At 46.7% G+C, this 16831-nt stretch overlaps 6 protein-coding genes across 6 annotated transcripts; 4 read left to right on the forward strand and 2 right to left on the reverse strand. All coding sequences in view use genetic code 12, as the record gives it.

Annotated features, from left to right (window-relative positions):
• Window positions 1-2409: 2409 nt before the first annotated feature.
• CXQ87_002932 (aspartate--tRNA ligase) lies at window positions 2410-4188 on the forward strand (the record flags this gene model as incomplete). Its single annotated transcript, XM_025481419.1, has 1 exon — window positions 2410-4188. The coding sequence occupies one exon, from the start codon at window positions 2410-2412 to the stop codon at window positions 4186-4188; it is 1779 nt and encodes a 592-aa protein (XP_025336037.1).
• Window positions 4189-4222: 34 nt separating this feature from the next.
• CXQ87_002933 (RNA-binding RNA processing protein) lies at window positions 4223-6349 on the reverse strand (the record flags this gene model as incomplete). The annotated part of the gene is made up of 1 exon (XM_025481420.1): window positions 4223-6349. The coding sequence occupies one exon, from the start codon at window positions 6347-6349 to the stop codon at window positions 4223-4225; it is 2127 nt and encodes a 708-aa protein (XP_025336038.1).
• Window positions 6350-6535: 186 nt separating this feature from the next.
• On the reverse strand, window positions 6536-7305 carry CXQ87_002934 (glutathione S-transferase family protein; the record flags this gene model as incomplete). The annotated part of the gene is made up of 2 exons (XM_025481421.1): window positions 6536-7232; window positions 7277-7305. The coding sequence occupies 2 exons, from the start codon at window positions 7303-7305 to the stop codon at window positions 6536-6538; spliced, it is 726 nt and encodes a 241-aa protein (XP_025336039.1).
• A 971-nt stretch (window positions 7306-8276) lies between these two features.
• Window positions 8277-9641, forward strand: HBR3 (rRNA-binding endoribonuclease; the record flags this gene model as incomplete). The annotated part of the gene is made up of 1 exon (XM_025481422.1): window positions 8277-9641. One exon carries the CDS (start codon window positions 8277-8279, stop codon window positions 9639-9641), a length of 1365 nt encoding a protein of 454 aa, XP_025336040.1.
• A 380-nt stretch (window positions 9642-10021) lies between these two features.
• Window positions 10022-12112, forward strand: IRS4 (Irs4p; the record flags this gene model as incomplete). The annotated part of the gene is made up of 1 exon (XM_025481423.1): window positions 10022-12112. One exon carries the CDS (start codon window positions 10022-10024, stop codon window positions 12110-12112), a length of 2091 nt encoding a protein of 696 aa, XP_025336041.1.
• Window positions 12113-12347: 235 nt separating this feature from the next.
• CXQ87_002937 (uncharacterized protein) lies at window positions 12348-16619 on the forward strand (the record flags this gene model as incomplete). The annotated part of the gene is made up of 2 exons (XM_025481424.1): window positions 12348-14490; window positions 14833-16619. The coding sequence occupies 2 exons, from the start codon at window positions 12348-12350 to the stop codon at window positions 16617-16619; spliced, it is 3930 nt and encodes a 1309-aa protein (XP_025336042.1).
• Between the last annotated feature and the right edge of the window lie 212 nt (window positions 16620-16831).

The raw sequence follows: 16831 nt of genomic DNA on the forward strand, positions 1-16831 counted from the left end.
CGCTGAAGATGAGATGCAATAGATTGATCAGATAAAAGATGAGGCGGAGACAAGTCTTTTATACTTGAGCCGGAAGTGCATTTTTCACATTTACCCCATTGGGGATTCCGCTGGTTGGGTTTGTTTGATGTGACAGCATGCATCAGAGCTGCAGGTGGAAATTTCTTGTTCTCGATTCGATAGACTATCTTCACGGCATGCCCTGCAGAGATAGTCGCTATGTCCTACATCACATCGAACACAACCAATGAAGAAGTAGTTTTAAGAGAGGCAGGAGGTATGAGATGCCCAACGGCACGCCAGGGCTGCGCAACCCATGCATGGTTTTGGCATATTGAGGCCGTCAAACCTGTACATTGATGATGCATTGTGACAGCTAATTGAATGACACAAAAACTCATGTTGCCGACGCCGACGCACAAGTGACTGATCCGATCTGATTGAGATGAGAAGCAACTCGGCAAAACCTACTAATAGCTTACAGGTACGGAATTTCTACGCGCTAGAGCTTTCGTCAAACTAGTCCACCAACACAGGCCTTCCACTTGTCGAGTTTTATAACCAAAATGACACGGCACTTTTCAACAATGAACTTCCCGAACTTCAAGGGATATCATGCGGGTATTAGTGTGCGGCGAGGTGACACTTGGCAATCCAGCTCTCATATACGACAATGCAGGTGCGAAAGCTACAGCAAATCACAGCTCTCCACTGGATCTGTGCTACGATGGACAGTAGCTGGGGTTAATGTATCGAATCACACGGGCAACGATATATGGGTGACAAAAAGACAGTTGCTTCGTCATTCATCAGAACGACATGAAAAATCACCAATAAGCCAGCTGAAAATTTTTTTCAGCCCGTTTGTCCGGGGTTAGAATGCTCACTTGCAAAGTTTCGGGAGCACCCTTTCAACTAGACGCACCTCAGATGCATCCAATGAAAAAGCCCCATGCATCGGCATTTCCCTGCGGACCCCGATGCGGTCTACTTGCTCGCTTGTGCAACCTCGCCGCCCGCTTAGCCGCCCCCTGGCATGCTAAGCCCAGACTATCTTCTTTTGCTTTTCTATTTTGGTTTTGCCACAGTCTAGGACCCTGATGACAATGTTTCGGTCTATGTTCGACTTTGCCGAAGTGGTTGCTGGTACAAGTGCGTACAAGTTCTTGGCAGCGCTTGTCCTCCACTTTGGCCTAACCGCCCGCACGAAACATCACCTATCTGGCGGCAACACATAAAAGTATTTCTTGGCACTGCATTTGAAAATCCTGTCAACGTCAACGTCAAAGTCAAAGTCAATTGTGAGCTGTCAGCCAGTTGACAGCTTGCTTTTCTTGAAAGAGGAACGCATGGTTGAAACATTTTACTCACCTGATGCGAAACGCCCGATGATGCTCTGAAAGCATGCATTACAAGCTGAATTCCGGCCCTTTCTAGAATACTGGGGGGTCCGTGGAAAAGAGATTATCCTGTCGCAGACTGGTGCATGAGGCGCTTGTCTTTGTGAGGGTGCGAATTACAAATCCAGAACACAAAGAGAATGAATAAGCGCCGCATTGGCTCCAAAAAACAGAAATTCCACTTTGGGACTGATGCGAGTCTGCAGAAAGTAGCATCTACACTTCTACGAAGGTACAATAGATGGTTTTTACGATGATGGGTTCCATAGCTTAGTTATTGGTTTGGAGAAAGTTATGAACAAGGTTTTTGTGATGCACTGTAAATCTTTTGTATGAAAAAGTTTTCACTTTAAACTCCCCCAAAACCTTATTTCGAGATGGTTCGAGCGACGGCTAAATTTATCCGGCCGTGCCGGATTATGGGGCCACCAAACATTCCAATTTCATCAAGCCTTATTGGACTCCACAATTTGCAGCTTAATGCCACAAGATGCACTGCACTCGGGGTTTACTCAACCACCTCGGATTTCGGCGATACTTCCTGTGCAACCTTATGCACAAAGTTTCAATGGCATGTCGATCGCCAAAGCCGATCCGGACTCACGGCTAACAATAAGAAAAAAAATCCTTTGTTAAAATAATTTGACAGCCGAGTCAATTCAGAAAACCGCTTCTTGGGCCGGTCTAACGTGAGACCTGCACCAATGCCTCTACATTGTATTCGCACCACCTACTGGGTGTATTCAATCATCAAGAGATGCTATCGGCGATATCTCGACAATGGAGCCGCTCGTTAGCCCTGGGTCGCCTCCCGCCTAAGGAGGCTACTCTAGCAAAATTTGCATTTCCTTCAGCTACTCACAATGTCCGTGATTTGCTAGCAAGTGGAGAAAGCTGGACCCACTGTCCAATCAGTCTTCATGGTCATCTTCACAGAAAGCCCAGGAAATTGGGCAAGAGAACGTTTGCTGAATTGAGAGATTCGAATGGGGATGTGATACAGCTTCACATGTCTCCTGAGTGGACGAACGCGCAGAACATGGAGTTGATAAGGAGGTCTGGTACCGAGGACTCTTTGGTCGTGAACGGTATATTGCGAAAGAAGGTTGCCAAGGATGAAGGAGATTTGCCCGAGTATGAGCTTTCAGTTTCTGAACTACAAATCCTCAATGAGGGCGGCGTTGACGCGGCGCAACTCGACTCCTTGAAGCACACCAATCCATCTTCGATACCGCCTAAATTCAGATACTTGCAATTGAGAACTCCATTTTATCAACGAGCTTTGCGTGCTAGGTCTTTGGCAGCTCACTTGACTAGAAAGGTCTTGGTCGAGAGACATGGTTTCACAGAGATCGAGACACCAGCTTTGTTCAAGTCCACGCCAGAGGGTGCTAGAGAGTTTTTGGTTCCTACAAGAACCCCAGATCGCTTTTACGCCTTGCCCCAGTCTCCTCAGCAGTATAAACAGATGCTTATGAGTTCTGGAATTTCGAAATATTTTCAGATTGCCCGTTGCTTCAGAGACGAGGACCTTAGAGCCGACAGACAGCCTGAATTCACACAAGTTGATTTGGAGATGAGTTTTGTCAACAACAGCAAGAAAGTTCATGCTGTCATCGATGACATAATTGAAACTGTGTGGAAAGAGGTTGCTGGTAAACCCATCTACAAGCTTGATAGCGACGGCAACATGGTTCCTGTTAAGGCTAACCGCCACAGAGAGACGGCTCCTGCCTTCACAAAATTGACCTATCACGAAGCATTGTCAAAGTACGGCATTGATAAGCCCGACCTTCGCTCTGCACTCACCATAGTGAATCTCTCGGAATTTCTTCGACCAGTACACAATGCCGAAGATTTTGGTGTTGTAGAGGCTTGTGTGTTGAAGGGTGTTTTTGATCCAGCAACAAAATACAAAGTCAGCAAAACACTCAACGATTCGGAATCTTATCCACGCCGGAAGCCTATCATCTTGCCAATTCAATCCGAGGAAGATGCGCTCAACTGGTGGAAGAAGTTTGTCGAAAAGGATGTTTTGTCCCCCACTGATGAGTGCTCACAACTCAAGATACTCAAGACACTCAACTTGGAACCAGGTGATGTTCTTGCGTTTTCGACAAGAGCCGAACTTTCTTACGAGAATCCTACTCCACTTGGAAAGTTCCGTCAACTCGCCATAGAGGAGTTCCCTGGTAAGTGGAACAGACCACTCAAGCCAAGTCAAGGAGAGAACTTTACCCTTGACTACGACCCCAAGGACGTTTTTGTGGGTGCATGGGTTGTTGACTTCCCCCTTTTCAGTCCTGTTGAGGTTACCGAGAACACTACAGATCCATTCCCTCAGTATGACCCCAAGAGATGGGAGTCAACACACCACCCCTTCACGATGGCCAAGATTGAAGATTACGACCTCTTGGAATCCGATATTGCTAAGGTGAGAGGTGAACACTACGACCTCGTCATCAATGGTGTCGAGGTTGGTGGTGGTCTGAGAAGAATCCACGACCCAGAACTTCAAAAATTTGTCTTCGAATCCATCCTTCAAATTGACAACTACGATCAGCTTTTCGGTCATTTGCTCAAAGCCCTTAGTATGGGCTGCCCTCCTCACGCAGGCATTGCATTGGGATTCGACAGACTTTGTGCCATGTTGGTTGGCAGCAGCAGCATTAGAGATGTAATTGCATTCCCCAAGAACCAATCGGGAACTGACCCAGTCGTGGAAAGTCCCACAAGCGTTGACAGTTCTACTCTCAATGAGTACTACATCGACAAACTACTCCTGTAAATACCCATTCTTTTAATGACATAAAGCTAGACGATTAACGGTTTCTGCCTCTAACTTTGACCTTCTTCAGGTTGGATCCTGAGAGTGGTGCCCCCTGTCTTTTTTCTCCCTGATTCTGCTTTCTGAAAATCTCCTCCATCTTCAAATCAATTGGTCTCTTCTCCTTGGCAGGCTCGCCGTTATTATTGTCCGAGCCCTCGGCATAGTATGCCTCTTCTTGCTCCTTCACCAATCTCTTCCAGTCGAACTTTTTACGAGTAAAAAGCTCCATGGACCAATTCTTCCAAACAAGTCTTCCATACGAACTCTCCTTCACCTTGTGAGAATCGGCATTGAGCTCAGAGCCAATACGATCCTTGTACATTGGTAAGAGCACAGTGAAATCCCAAAGCTTATCCACGATGTGCGATCCATAGGAGTTGCATGCCAACTTGAAAATGTGGCCCAGAAAGATGTTGAGGAACTTCTTTCTTGAAATGAGTGTGTCCTTTGGCTCGGGGTCTGATGCTGGTTTAACAACTAGGGTGTTCTCAACAACATGCGAGAAAACTCCATGAGTGCACATCTGCAAGAAACGTTCAGAAGGAAGGGCCATGCAATTGTACCATGCGCAAATGACGAAGGAGTAGTCATACTCCATGAGCTTCTCCAAGAAAAGAGATCTTCTCCTCTCTTCAGCAGTGGGCCAGTCATCTCTGGTGTTACCCAATGTGGAGCCAGTGAGCTGCAAGGTGTTTTCGAAAAACTCGGTGGTGGTGTCATCAGGCTCCTCTGGGTTATAGTTGGGTGCAAACTTGAGGAAAAATTGTTTGATAAGCTCGTCTCTTCTATAGTTGTATCTGGTAATGGAAGCATCAATGATGGATTTGGCAAGGTCGATGTTTTGGTTCTCGGAGATAGATATTAGGCTGGCAAGCTCTGGAACGATGGCATCCAAGATGTGTTCGACCTCACCTGGTTTGAGCTTGAGAAGCAATGCTTGAATAATGTAGACACCAGTGGTAGCTCTTCTGGCCAACTTCAACACTCTATCCTTCATGTATAAACGATAGAGTCTCTCGATGTACTTCATTCTGGCGCCATCATTTTTGATGACAGATTCGAGGAAATGAGAGCCGACTGGGTCAGACAAAAGGTACTCAACGAAACCTTCCTCTTTTGAATCTTTAGGCTCTTTTTCTCCTAAGAAAATCAAATGCCAGAGTGAACGGTCCCTGTCGACAATACCCTCGACTCTGATGACAAGCTGAAGCACTGGGGAAGCAATTTTGTGAATGGCCATTTCTCTCGCCTTCTTGGTGTCCCATCCTGCTGTAGATGCTTTGATGAGTTTTCTGAGCTCGTCCTTGAATGAAGCAGGGACCTCGAATGCACGATTGAAATCATTATTGTCCTTAATCTCGATCATTTTTCTGGCGATCTTAGACTTCTTCGATCTCAAGGCCGAATTGGCCATTGTGGTGGAAGGCAACTCTTTACCGGAAAGAATAAGCACAATGATTCTCATAACATGGGATGCGTACTGGTGTTCAATCGTGGTGCTCCAATATGGGTGCAACAGCTCGAGCATTTTGATGAACATGGACTCCATGGTAGTGGAAGCAATAAACTTGTCTTGCTCATTATCATCATCAATTTCAGCTTCGAGCTCCTCTTCTTCGTAGTTATGTGCGAGCTCCTTCTCAATCAAAGCAGCACTTCTCACCAAAAGCGTTTCTAACACATGCGAGGAATATTTGTGATGAGCCAAAGCAGGGAAATGGGAAACGAACTGATGAAAGATGTGTTTGAGCTGGCGATCAGTTGCAAAAAGCACGAGACGTTCCATCAATTTGGAGCAGATTTGGTTTGTGACGAGTTTAAGCTCTTTTCCTCTGGACTCCTCAAGCACCGATCTGATGAAACCAGCACGCTCTTCGTCGCTCTCGAAAGCATTGATATTAAGCGTGGATTCGGCCTGCTTGAAGTAGTCGACTTCACTAGAGTCAACTAGACCAAAAAAGACGGTGGAGAACTCTGTAGGCTGTTTGGTCTCAGAAGAGATGGGTTCCTCCTCACCATTTTCGATGACTTCCTGGAAATCATTTTCCACATCCTCAGCTCCTGCAACACGCTCTTTAGCTGCCGTCTTTTTTTCTCTTCTTCCTCTTGGTTTAGGCATAAGATCTGGAGCTTGATACTTTTCAGTGAAGGCATTATGCGCATCTCAGGCATCGCTAGATGTGGTGTACGGATGCAGCATTCGATGCCCCAGATCGATAAGGCCATCTACAATAGAAGGTAACCAGATGTTTTATTTTTTTTTTTTTCTTTTTTTTTTGTTGTGAACCGAAAATAACAATTAAAATTACAAATTGGCCTTCTCAGTGGCCACTGCCTTCTTTCTGAGAGGCTGACCAGCGACGAGCTTGCTCCATTCGTACAAGTGTGGCCATGCCTTGCTTGGAGGAACGTCCAAGCCAAGATTACGTGCTCTTTGTTCGTTCGAGAAGACGTTCTGACCCACGGGAAATTCGAGGATGATGTCAGCGCCAGTCAATTTGTCGCCCACGAAGAATCCACCGCCCTTCTTAGCCAAGACGTCATCCAAAAACTGGAGATTGGTCTTGAGTCTCTTCAAATAATATTCGGAATTGATTTTGCCCACAATGCCTTTGACAAGGTAGCTAGCAGGCCATGGAGCTTTGTGGGAAGCAACATCACCCACCAACAAGGACACAAGGTGTGGCTGTAAACTGCCCTCGGCAAAGTGCAAGAAGTAGTCCACCTTCTCCTTCTCCGCATCAGAAGATGGGGTCAATTTGCCCTCAGTGTCGTAGTGACGAATCACGTACTGAATAATGTGGCCCGACTCAGCCAAGGTAAGTGGTTCAGTTTCACCTTCCTTGAAGATTTGCAATACGGGAGACATGCCTGTTGGAAACACATCCAACAATTCCTTGGGTGCAAGGACACCACCGACTCTTTTGTACACTTTCAACAGAAAGTCAAGGTTCAACTCCTCCAAGAGCCAAACAATTCTCAGCGCTCTGGATTCGGTAAGACTGATATTAGTAAGGGTCAATGCAATTGAGAAGATTCAACATACTAGTGAAGAACAAATTTGTCACCAGCCATTTTGTTTGCAGTAAGTAAGAAGAGTCTCCGTGGGGTATTTATACCTCGGAGGCAACGTCCTAATTAGCCGCCCTGCGTAAGGAGCAAGAACATGTGACACGCCACCGTTTAAACTCCACACGAAACTAGAAGAGAGCTAACTTTATGTGCAAGAAATAAACTTTTAACTCCTAGAGGCTTTGTAGAATACGGTGTCTTTGGAGTTCAGGGATCGTATTTCGCAATTGATTGAAGCAATGGTTGATAGCCCTTGGCCACAAGCAACGTATAGCACCTCCCTATATTTGAGTCTTGTGCACTCAATTGTCGGTTGGGAAGGTGCCAATAGTGACGTTTTTCTTTGTGCCCACTAGGCACGGAGGATTGTCAGAATGTTATAACGATAGATGTATGGAAGCTCTAGGCAATATTTCATAACCACTGTACTTTTTTGTTAAATACTGTAATTGAAAGGAGAGGTGAAGCTAACCAGGCTTCAGTTTCTCAATAAGCTGTATAACACTTTTTGCAAATTTGGGCTCATCCAGTTTCCGAGTGTGAGATCTTATTTTGCAACCATTCTGTACCTGAAGCGCAGATCTCATGAACTTCACCCCAGCTTCGACAAATCTACGACAGAGTGTGTTTATTTTTTGAATAGACTTTCGAATAAAACTGGATTCAAGAAAGGTAAAATATTAGATTGAATAGAATAAAGGTCCTTGGAAGACCGAATGTGTGTCCCTGGCGATTCCCAACGGATACACCCTTCTTTTGGGAGGCCTGGGAGATTTGAATTGGAAAAACAAATCACCCCTCCCGACTTATTTTCGACACACTAGATAATTCTATCAATTTTTCCTGGCTCATTTTATCCTAAAATTTGTGTTCGTCAACTCTACCCCACTGGTAGGGAGCCTGTGCGAAAATTTCAATGTACATCTAGGCATCGCATCTCATCTCAGTTACACATACTCCTATAAACCCCAATAATGACAAGCAAATCGGTTGATTCCTGGGTGCTTGACGCAACCCCACTCATCACACAACCGGCCTCGACCTTGCAGCAGTTTGCTAACAACTTTTACACAACACCAGGTGTGAAAGCCGAGTTAAAAGACGAGCATTCTAGAAACCAACTTCTTCTATGGGCAGACCGTCTCGTTGTCCGTCAGCCCAAGCAGCTGTCCATCGACAGAATCAGCAGTTTTGCTAAGTTGACAGGTGACTACTCCGTCTTGTCGATGAACGATATTCACATCATTGCATTGGCATACGAAATAGAGATCGAGAAGGCAGGGGCCGATAAGTTGAGGAGATTCCCAGGCCAGAAGCTAGAAGGCGAGAAAGAAGAAAATCCAAGAGAGAAGAGAGAGTACAAGCCCAGAGCTGAAGTCGTCGAAGAAGAGCAGCCACAGGAGGACGATGACGGATTTCAAATCGTCAGCAAGAAGAAGAGCAGAAAGCCAAGAAAGAACTGGGCACAGAAGCAAGAAACGAAACTCGAGGAAGAAGTGAAGGTTCAAGAACCGGAGGCAGAAAAGAAGATCGAGAGCAACTCCGATCAGCAGAATACAGAAGGTGACGCTGTGTCACCAGAGACGACCGAAGCCCAAGGAGAGCAGTTGAGTGAGGAATATAATGAAGATGATGACGACGGAGACTGGATTACTCCGGAGAACCTTCAAGAAGAGATCTTCAAAGACAATAACGAGACTGTTCAGGACGACAAGAGTTCTGAGAGCACCTTCATCCCGGTTGCCCTTTCTACAGGAGATTTTGCATGTCAAAACACCAGCTTGCAGCTCGGTCTCAAGCTCATGAACCCTTCTTCGGGTAAACAGATCAAGCGTGTCAGAAACTACATGTACAGATGCCACGCGTGCTTCACCATGACTCCGATGTCCAAATCGGGCCAGCCAAAGCATTTCTGTCCCAAATGTGGCGGCAACACTCTTCTCAGATGTGCCGTTTCCGTGGATAACGAAACCGGCAAGATCACACCACACTTGAAAAAGAACTTCCAATGGATTGTGAGAGGTCAAGTGTACTCGATGCCATCTCCACTCAGTAAAAATCAACAGAAGAGTCAGGGTAACAGAGGGTACCAGCACAACAAGGAGCTCAGGCCCAGCTCTCAGGATCCAATCATCCTTCGAGAGGACCAAAAAGAATATGCCAAGGCATTGAAGGACGATGCCTGGCTGAGGAAGAAGAGTGAGAAGATGCTCCAAGAGTGGATTGGAGGAGGCAGTGCCGATAACTTCATTTCACCCTTTGGCACCACATACAAATCTTCCGGTGTTAGGGTCGGAAGAGGCAGAAATGCCAATGCCAACAAGGGAAGACGGAAGTAAGGAATGAGATGGCTGCAAAACGTTTTAGTATGCATACGCGAGCTTATGCGTCAAAGTCGCAAAATGGCTTGAAGGAGGGGTTGTTATTGATGTCAGTTAATTTGAGTCAATTCGCTAAAACCGTAGCTTAGGTACTAATTATCAATATCTTATAGACCGATAAAACCGAACGGAGTAGATGACACATTGAAGGGTGCCTGAGTGGCGCGAAATAGGGCGGAACCAGCTAAACATAGCCTTCAGTGTGCGTACAAGCCCCAGGCACTCGTAACACTATTTTTACCCAAACAGCATATCTTCCTGTTTTTGACACAATCCTACTTCTTTCAGCTACATGCTTCTTTGAGGTCAAACATCGATCCCAGAATATCCATTATAGAATGAGCTCGGCACAGCTAGCCGCTTCGGCTGCGTTCCGAGCAAATAATCAAAAGACGCAACCGCCTTTGACCAAAATCACCAAACCAGAGTTAAAGAAGCCGACCCCTTCGAATTCTCCCAAACAGCGACTGAAGGATGCTTCACCTGAGACAACCGACCCGCCTGCAAAGAAGAAGCCCACTGAGGTACCCAATTTATCCAAAGCTGCTGCTACTAAGTCCTCACAAGGTCAGCTCCAGCCTCAGCAACCATCGAAAAAACCAAACCTCCAGATAGATTTGAGCAATTCAAAGAACACTTCACAAGCATCCTTGGCCACCGCAGCCGCTGAACACTCCGCAAAGAACCAGAAGTCCAGTGTAGGCTCTGGGTCAGTCTATAATACACCTTTGGTGAGAACCCCAGCAGCGGCAGCGGCGGTGTCGTCGTCAGAGAAGCTTTCACAAACACCATTGCCCCGAGCCTCAATAGATGATGACAACGTTTCTTTGAGCTCAGCCCATAATGATTACTTCTGCATTCCCAAGTTTTACCAGACAGATAACGCCAATGGACCGGGTGCCCTGCGTCTGCGTGTTAGCGTCGTCCTAGACCCAAAGGACATGGTTGAGAACGTGAAACAGTCCATAAATTCCAAGGCCAAGTCTGGATCATCCAAAGATGTGACCAAACGCAACCAGGAAGCGCTCAGTAACTTCAGACAGAGCGTGGAGCTGAAGAGGCATTTTTCACAGATACCGCAAGAACCCGACGTCAATGCACTTGTACTTCGAGACTCAAGTGAAAGCCTGTCTCCTGGAGTGGCTCCAAGTGATTCAGAAGGATCGCTGCCGTCGTTGGAGCACAAGGTGTTTAATATCAAGGACCTTAAGAAGCTCAACACCTCCGGATTGTCAATGGACTCGTATGCGTCAGACAGTGAAAATGAGACACCAATAACGCCCTCCATTGCAATAATCGATGCTGACGAAGATGTCCAAGACAATGACACCCTCAAGAAGCCGCCTTCTGCCCCTGAAAAGTCAAGCCATCCCATCCCTGTACCACCATCCCCTCATGCCGTTGCTCGAGGTAACGCGGGTAACGGAACAGGGGTTCCAGAGATAGCTGCCCAGCTATCACCCAGCCTGCCTGGTAATGTTTCCGACTTGAAGCTTGATGAGGCCTTAAAAAAGGTGAGGCGTAAGCCACCACCCGAACTAATAGAAAGTGAGGGGAGCTCTGGCCGTCAATCTTTCGACCAGTCCACAAGCAATCCTCTGAGTGGGGCAGAAGATGACCAGAAGTTCCCGCAATTCCCCGATATCAAGGATAAGAAGAAACACCGCCGGATTTTCGGCCGGAGGAAGGGAGAGGCGGCTCAGACTGTACGAGAGCGTCAGTCAATGGATCTGCTGAACGAGGTTGAGATAGACGATGAGCCTGAACCTGAGACAAAGCCTACGAGCGGCATCTCGCCAGTGATTGCAAACCCACATGTTGCCTTGAAGACGACCATGAGAAAGATGAAGAAGAAGGACAAGACGTTCGATGAGAACAAGCCCTGGAAAAACCACAGCAAACTTAATGAAGTCTCGGATACCGAGAGGAAACGGTACGAAGGTGTGTGGGTAAGTAATAAGGGCTATTTGGTCAACAAGGTTGTTACTCGACTTGCAGGTGTGGACTACAACAAGAACTACACAGAAGAGGAGAATGCAAGAAAGAGAGAACTTCTGAGGCAAGATCCGCTGGAACTTGCGGCCAAGCTCTCGTCGGCTGCTGAACCTTGTAATCATGAAACCATGGAGGACCATATCCAAGAGCGACACGGGCTTAAACTGGCCGATCCACACGAACTCATACACGGAATTGTCGTAAAGCGTATTTGGAAGAGGAGCAGGCTCCCTCTGGAAACGCTTGAGGCCATTTGGAATTTAGTTGATTTTCGGAAGGACGGCACCCTTAATAAAATCGAGTTCCTTGTGGGCATGTGGCTAGTGGACCAGTGTCTCTACGGAAGAAAGCTTCCAAAGAAGGTAGAGGAACAGGTGTGGAGTAGTTTAGGCAATATGGGCCTAAACGTTGTTATCCGCAAAAAGCGGCGCTAATAGATAATATAGATCATTTCCATTAGAGCTTTCTCGCTTCCTCTTTCGGACCTGGGCCAAAAACCGATCGCGATGTTCCCAGAGTATTACCTGCAGCTAAAATCTCCCGCATACCTCTGTCGCAAACAATCTGCCTAGGGTCTTTTTCGTGCTGCAAAAAGGTATATAATACTATCGAGCCATATTCACCACTCCACTAAATACTACACTAATATCAAAAAAACTTATCTGAGGAATGAATTTATTGGATCTCCTTTCCGACGACAATCCAGCCGATACCGGTACTGGGCAGGTGGATATGCAGCATTATCTCGATAACGTCGGCTCTGAATTTAGACCCGAGCACAGCCAAACGTACCAAAATCAACCAGAACAGCAAATATCAGGGTTATCAGGACCAACCGCCGACAATGTTATTTACCTACCATCGATGATGTCGAATTTGCAGAAGGATGTGTGTGAACTTATCGTTCAGATCTTTCGCAAAGGGCTCGAGCAGGAGCTCCAGCGAAGCAAGAACAGAGCTTCCATAAGCAACCTTTCGAATGGTGATGATGATTTACCTGGGGGTATGGGTGCCGGTGATGTCCGTGAGTCTAGGGCTAGACTTATCAACCTTATGTTCGAGCAGCTACGTAAGGTGTCCATGCACCCCTCGCTACTAGTGGACCATTTTATTCCTAAACGCTGGCTTTTACTGGAAGTTAACGAGCGTCTTTTGAATCTTTCCGGTAAACTGGCGCTTTTCGATAGAATCATCGAACTACTCTGTGATAGCTATGGTGAAGACGACAAACCAAAGAATGATTTTAACGTGCTCGTCATGGCGGAAACAGTCAAGGAGCTCGAGTGGATTGAGGGAACCATCATCGGAAAGAAAATCAACTACAAAAATCTTAATACAAGGAAATTATACGATATGGACGAAGCATCAAGAGATACTGGAGACGAGTTTACCGAGGATGAATTGTTCGCAGCAGACAACAGAAACAAGAGAAAATACTACTCCAGGCGGCGCAAGGTGATGGCAGAAAAGAGTCGGAGGCCCGGCGTGGTTTTACATTTGGCCACCTCCAGACACATGTACGAGAGTTACGCATCCAGCGTTCAGTTTGACCTAATCTTTTCATTCGACTCGCATCCGGATCTTCAGAGTGCCAGCATGCAACTCATAAGGGGAAACAATCAAGCTCTGTCAGTGTCTTTGCAGGCAAGGCAATACAAGACCCCGATCATAATCCCAATACCAATATACTCCGTGGAGCACTTCTCGTTAGTATTGCCTCGTCCTGAGCTCGAGTTTGATTTGACCAGTGGACCGGATCCACAGATCAACTGGAAGCTCAAGGTGATCAGCGCTTTCGTGGCCAACAGACATCGATTGTATGAACGTGACGACAGAGACTTTTACGTGGAACACTTTGGTGACAATTACGTGGATCTTAGAGGCTGGCTTATGAGATGGTGGGAGGTTCCTCCACCTGCGTCTGCTAGTCTACTTGAAAATAGCAAGGCCTCTCTTCTGCTTCATCCTTCTGAAGAGAAGCTTCTCAAACGACTCCTGGAGAATTTCACCGACCACCTCAAAGCGGTATTCAGCTTAGAAAAGCACAAGTTTAAGTTTGAGAACCCCAGCACCGAAAGTGTGGAGGAGATTATCACAGATTTTGACACCTTTAAGAAGAAGTTCGCCGAGGCTCTCAATTACAGAACTGAGCTTGTGGAAACCACCGTTCGTCGCGGTCTTCATGAAGTTCTTCCCGAATATAAAAAGGCGGAGACCGAAAGACAAACCGATATTGACGCTTGCGAGGACCAAATGGGAGAGAGGTATCGGAAATTACGGAAACTCAACGAGGAAGCGAGTATCGTTGATAGAAAGCATAACCGAGCCGAAGCCGAGCATTCGAAAACGGAAGCTACACACACGGAAACAAAGGAAATGCTTAAGCACCTTGAAGATGTGCTTAGGGAAAAAAGTGACGAAGACATCAAGAAGCTTGTTGAGGAGCAGTCCAAGATAATTTCGCAATTGGGCGATGAAAAGGAGAGGCTAGACAAAGAATTAGAAAAGGCGGTCGAGGAAGGTGAATCCCTTCGTGGTGAGTACCAGACAAAATCGAGCGAGGCAGTCAATTCCAGCTTGAGTCTCAGCACAGCACAAGCGAAGAAAGACACACTCAACGGAACATTGAATGGTCCTGGCATGCACATTCTCCCATCCTTGAGAAGGCAATACGAGCAAATCAGCTACGATACCAAATACAACCGTTTGCATAAGGAAAACGCGTTTCTCAAACTGCTATTCCTGTCGTATTTGGACAAAATGGTCAAGGAGCGGAGGGCGGTTGTTGACAGCACAGCCGCTGGGCTGAGTAGTCGCCCCACAAATCGAATGAGTCGGGGTCTGACGCCCTTCACCTAGCAGATATTCCAAAGGACAATTCATTGTGGGTGATTAGAAGGTTGCCAAGAGCTTTGTCAAAAGTGACACAAAACTTGCATTTCTGTAATCCCCACTGTTTATCACCGGGCCAGCCCGGAGTTTTCGATTATGTTTACATTGTTTGCAGGTCATTAATGTTCGTCTGCCCCTAAGCATTGTTCCTGGTTATGTAATTATGCCCTGCACCATGCCTCGGTGCGGTGACTATCGCAAGGATATACCTATCATCTCTCCGCAACTACTCCGGTCCATAATTGAAAATAAACTATAAAAGACATGGTGGCTACCGAACAGGCGTATCTCAAAGCAAAAATGTTCGGCCAGCCTTATGTGCCCAAAGATTTTCGAGAGTTGATTTTTGTAACTGATATCCATGCCAGACGATTTGCCATTACCGCTAAGTCCAAGTTCTTGGAACACTACTTCTCGGATATTAGCGCTCCTTGGGGATACTTGGCTTTGATCAGAGACGTTCTTGTTGTTTTCTGGGTATACACTGTTTTGCACAAGCTTGTGCTCAACTTGTATGGCTATGGTCCGATCGGATGCCTCAAGAAGGTCTATCGTGCCATCTCCAAGTGGTTCTTTGGAATCGTTATGTCGCTTCCTCCCATTAAGTCCAAAGTTGATAAGGAATTGAGTGAAACCCAGGCCAAAATGGAGGAGATGATCATGAAGAACGACGATTCCTTGCTTCAGTTCCCGGTATTGCCGACCGCAGGCTTGCATCAAGATGTCGTCGTGCAAGAGGTGTCGCTTACTGAAAAGGCACTTACAGTGGATGACTGGCACGATGGTAAGTATACCGGAGGTGTGTATCACGGTGGCGATGAATTGCTTAAGTTGCAATCCAAGGCTTACGAAATCTACAGCGTTGCAAACCAACTTCACCCGGACATCTTCCCTGGAATTCGTAAGATGGAGGCTGAAGTGGTATCAATGATCTTGAAGTTGTTCAATGCCCCTGAGACTGGCTGTGGATGCTCTGCTTCCGGTGGTACCGAGTCTCTTTTGCTTACAGGTTTGGCAGCCCGTGAAATAGGACGCAGGAAGAAGGGCATCACTGCTCCAGAAGTTATCGCTCCCGTTACTGTTCATGCTGGTATAGACAAGGCTTGTTACTACTTTGGCATGAAGCTTCACAAAGTGGAGCTCGACCCAGTCACTTACCAGGTCGACACCAATAAAGTGAAGAGATTGATCAACCGTAACACTGTTTTGCTCGTCGGTTCTGCACCAAACTATCCTCACGGAATTATTGATGATATTGAGGCTTTGTCGGACCTTGCTGTCAAGTACAACATTCCTCTTCATGTCGATGCGTGCTTGGGCTCGTTCATTGTCACTTTCTTGGAGAAGTCAGGTGTTCACGGCGACAAAAAGCTTCCTTTGTTTGACTTTAGATTGCCTGGCGTTACTTCCATCTCTTGCGATACCCACAAGTATGGCTTTGCACCCAAAGGATCCTCCGTTATCATGTACAGAAACCCTGAGCTTCGAAAGCATCAGTACTACGTCGCAAGTGATTGGACTGGTGGTTTGTACGGCTCGCCTACTCTTGCTGGCTCGAGACCAGGTGCTTTGATGGCAGGCTGTTGGGCTACAATGGTGCATATCGGAGAGACCGGATATGCTGAGTCGTGCAAAGACATTGTCGGTGCTGGCATCAAACTTAGAAACGCTTTGGTTGAAAACGAGACACTCCACGAGCACCTAGAGCTTCTTGGTGACCCAATTGCCTCTGTTATTGCCTTCAAGGCTAAGAACCCTAACAAGGTTGATATCTACTCCATAGGCGATCTCATGGGTAAGAAAGGGTGGCATTTTGCAACATTGCAAAACCCTGCAGCTTTGCATTTTGCTTTTACGCGTCTTACTGTGCCCGTGACCGACGACTTAATCAGCGACCTCGTTGACACTATTAAGGAAGTTGCAAACTCTGACACCAAGGCTCCTCCTGGTGACACTGCTGCCATGTACGGTGTGGCAGGCAACGTCTCTACTGCGGGTGTTGCTGATCGCTTGATCGAGACATTCCTTGATGCCTTATATAAACTTTAGGTAGGCGTATCACAAAACAAAAACAAACCCTCTAGGTCACACTGGTTGCAAATTGTAACATCGCCGCTCGGGGACAAGGCCTTCGACCCCGCGCTCAAAGTGACGAATGGTGTGCACATAGCTCGCTTCGCTTCCTAATGCGGTAGGTGACTCTTAACCGCGGTGATTCATCTTTGCATTGTCTTATCTCGACATACATCCCTATCCACTAC

This window comes from Candidozyma duobushaemuli (assembly GCF_002926085.2).
Source record: "Candidozyma duobushaemuli strain B09383 chromosome Unknown C_B09383, whole genome shotgun sequence".
Lineage (NCBI taxonomy): Eukaryota > Fungi > Ascomycota > Pichiomycetes > Serinales > Metschnikowiaceae > Candidozyma > Candidozyma duobushaemuli.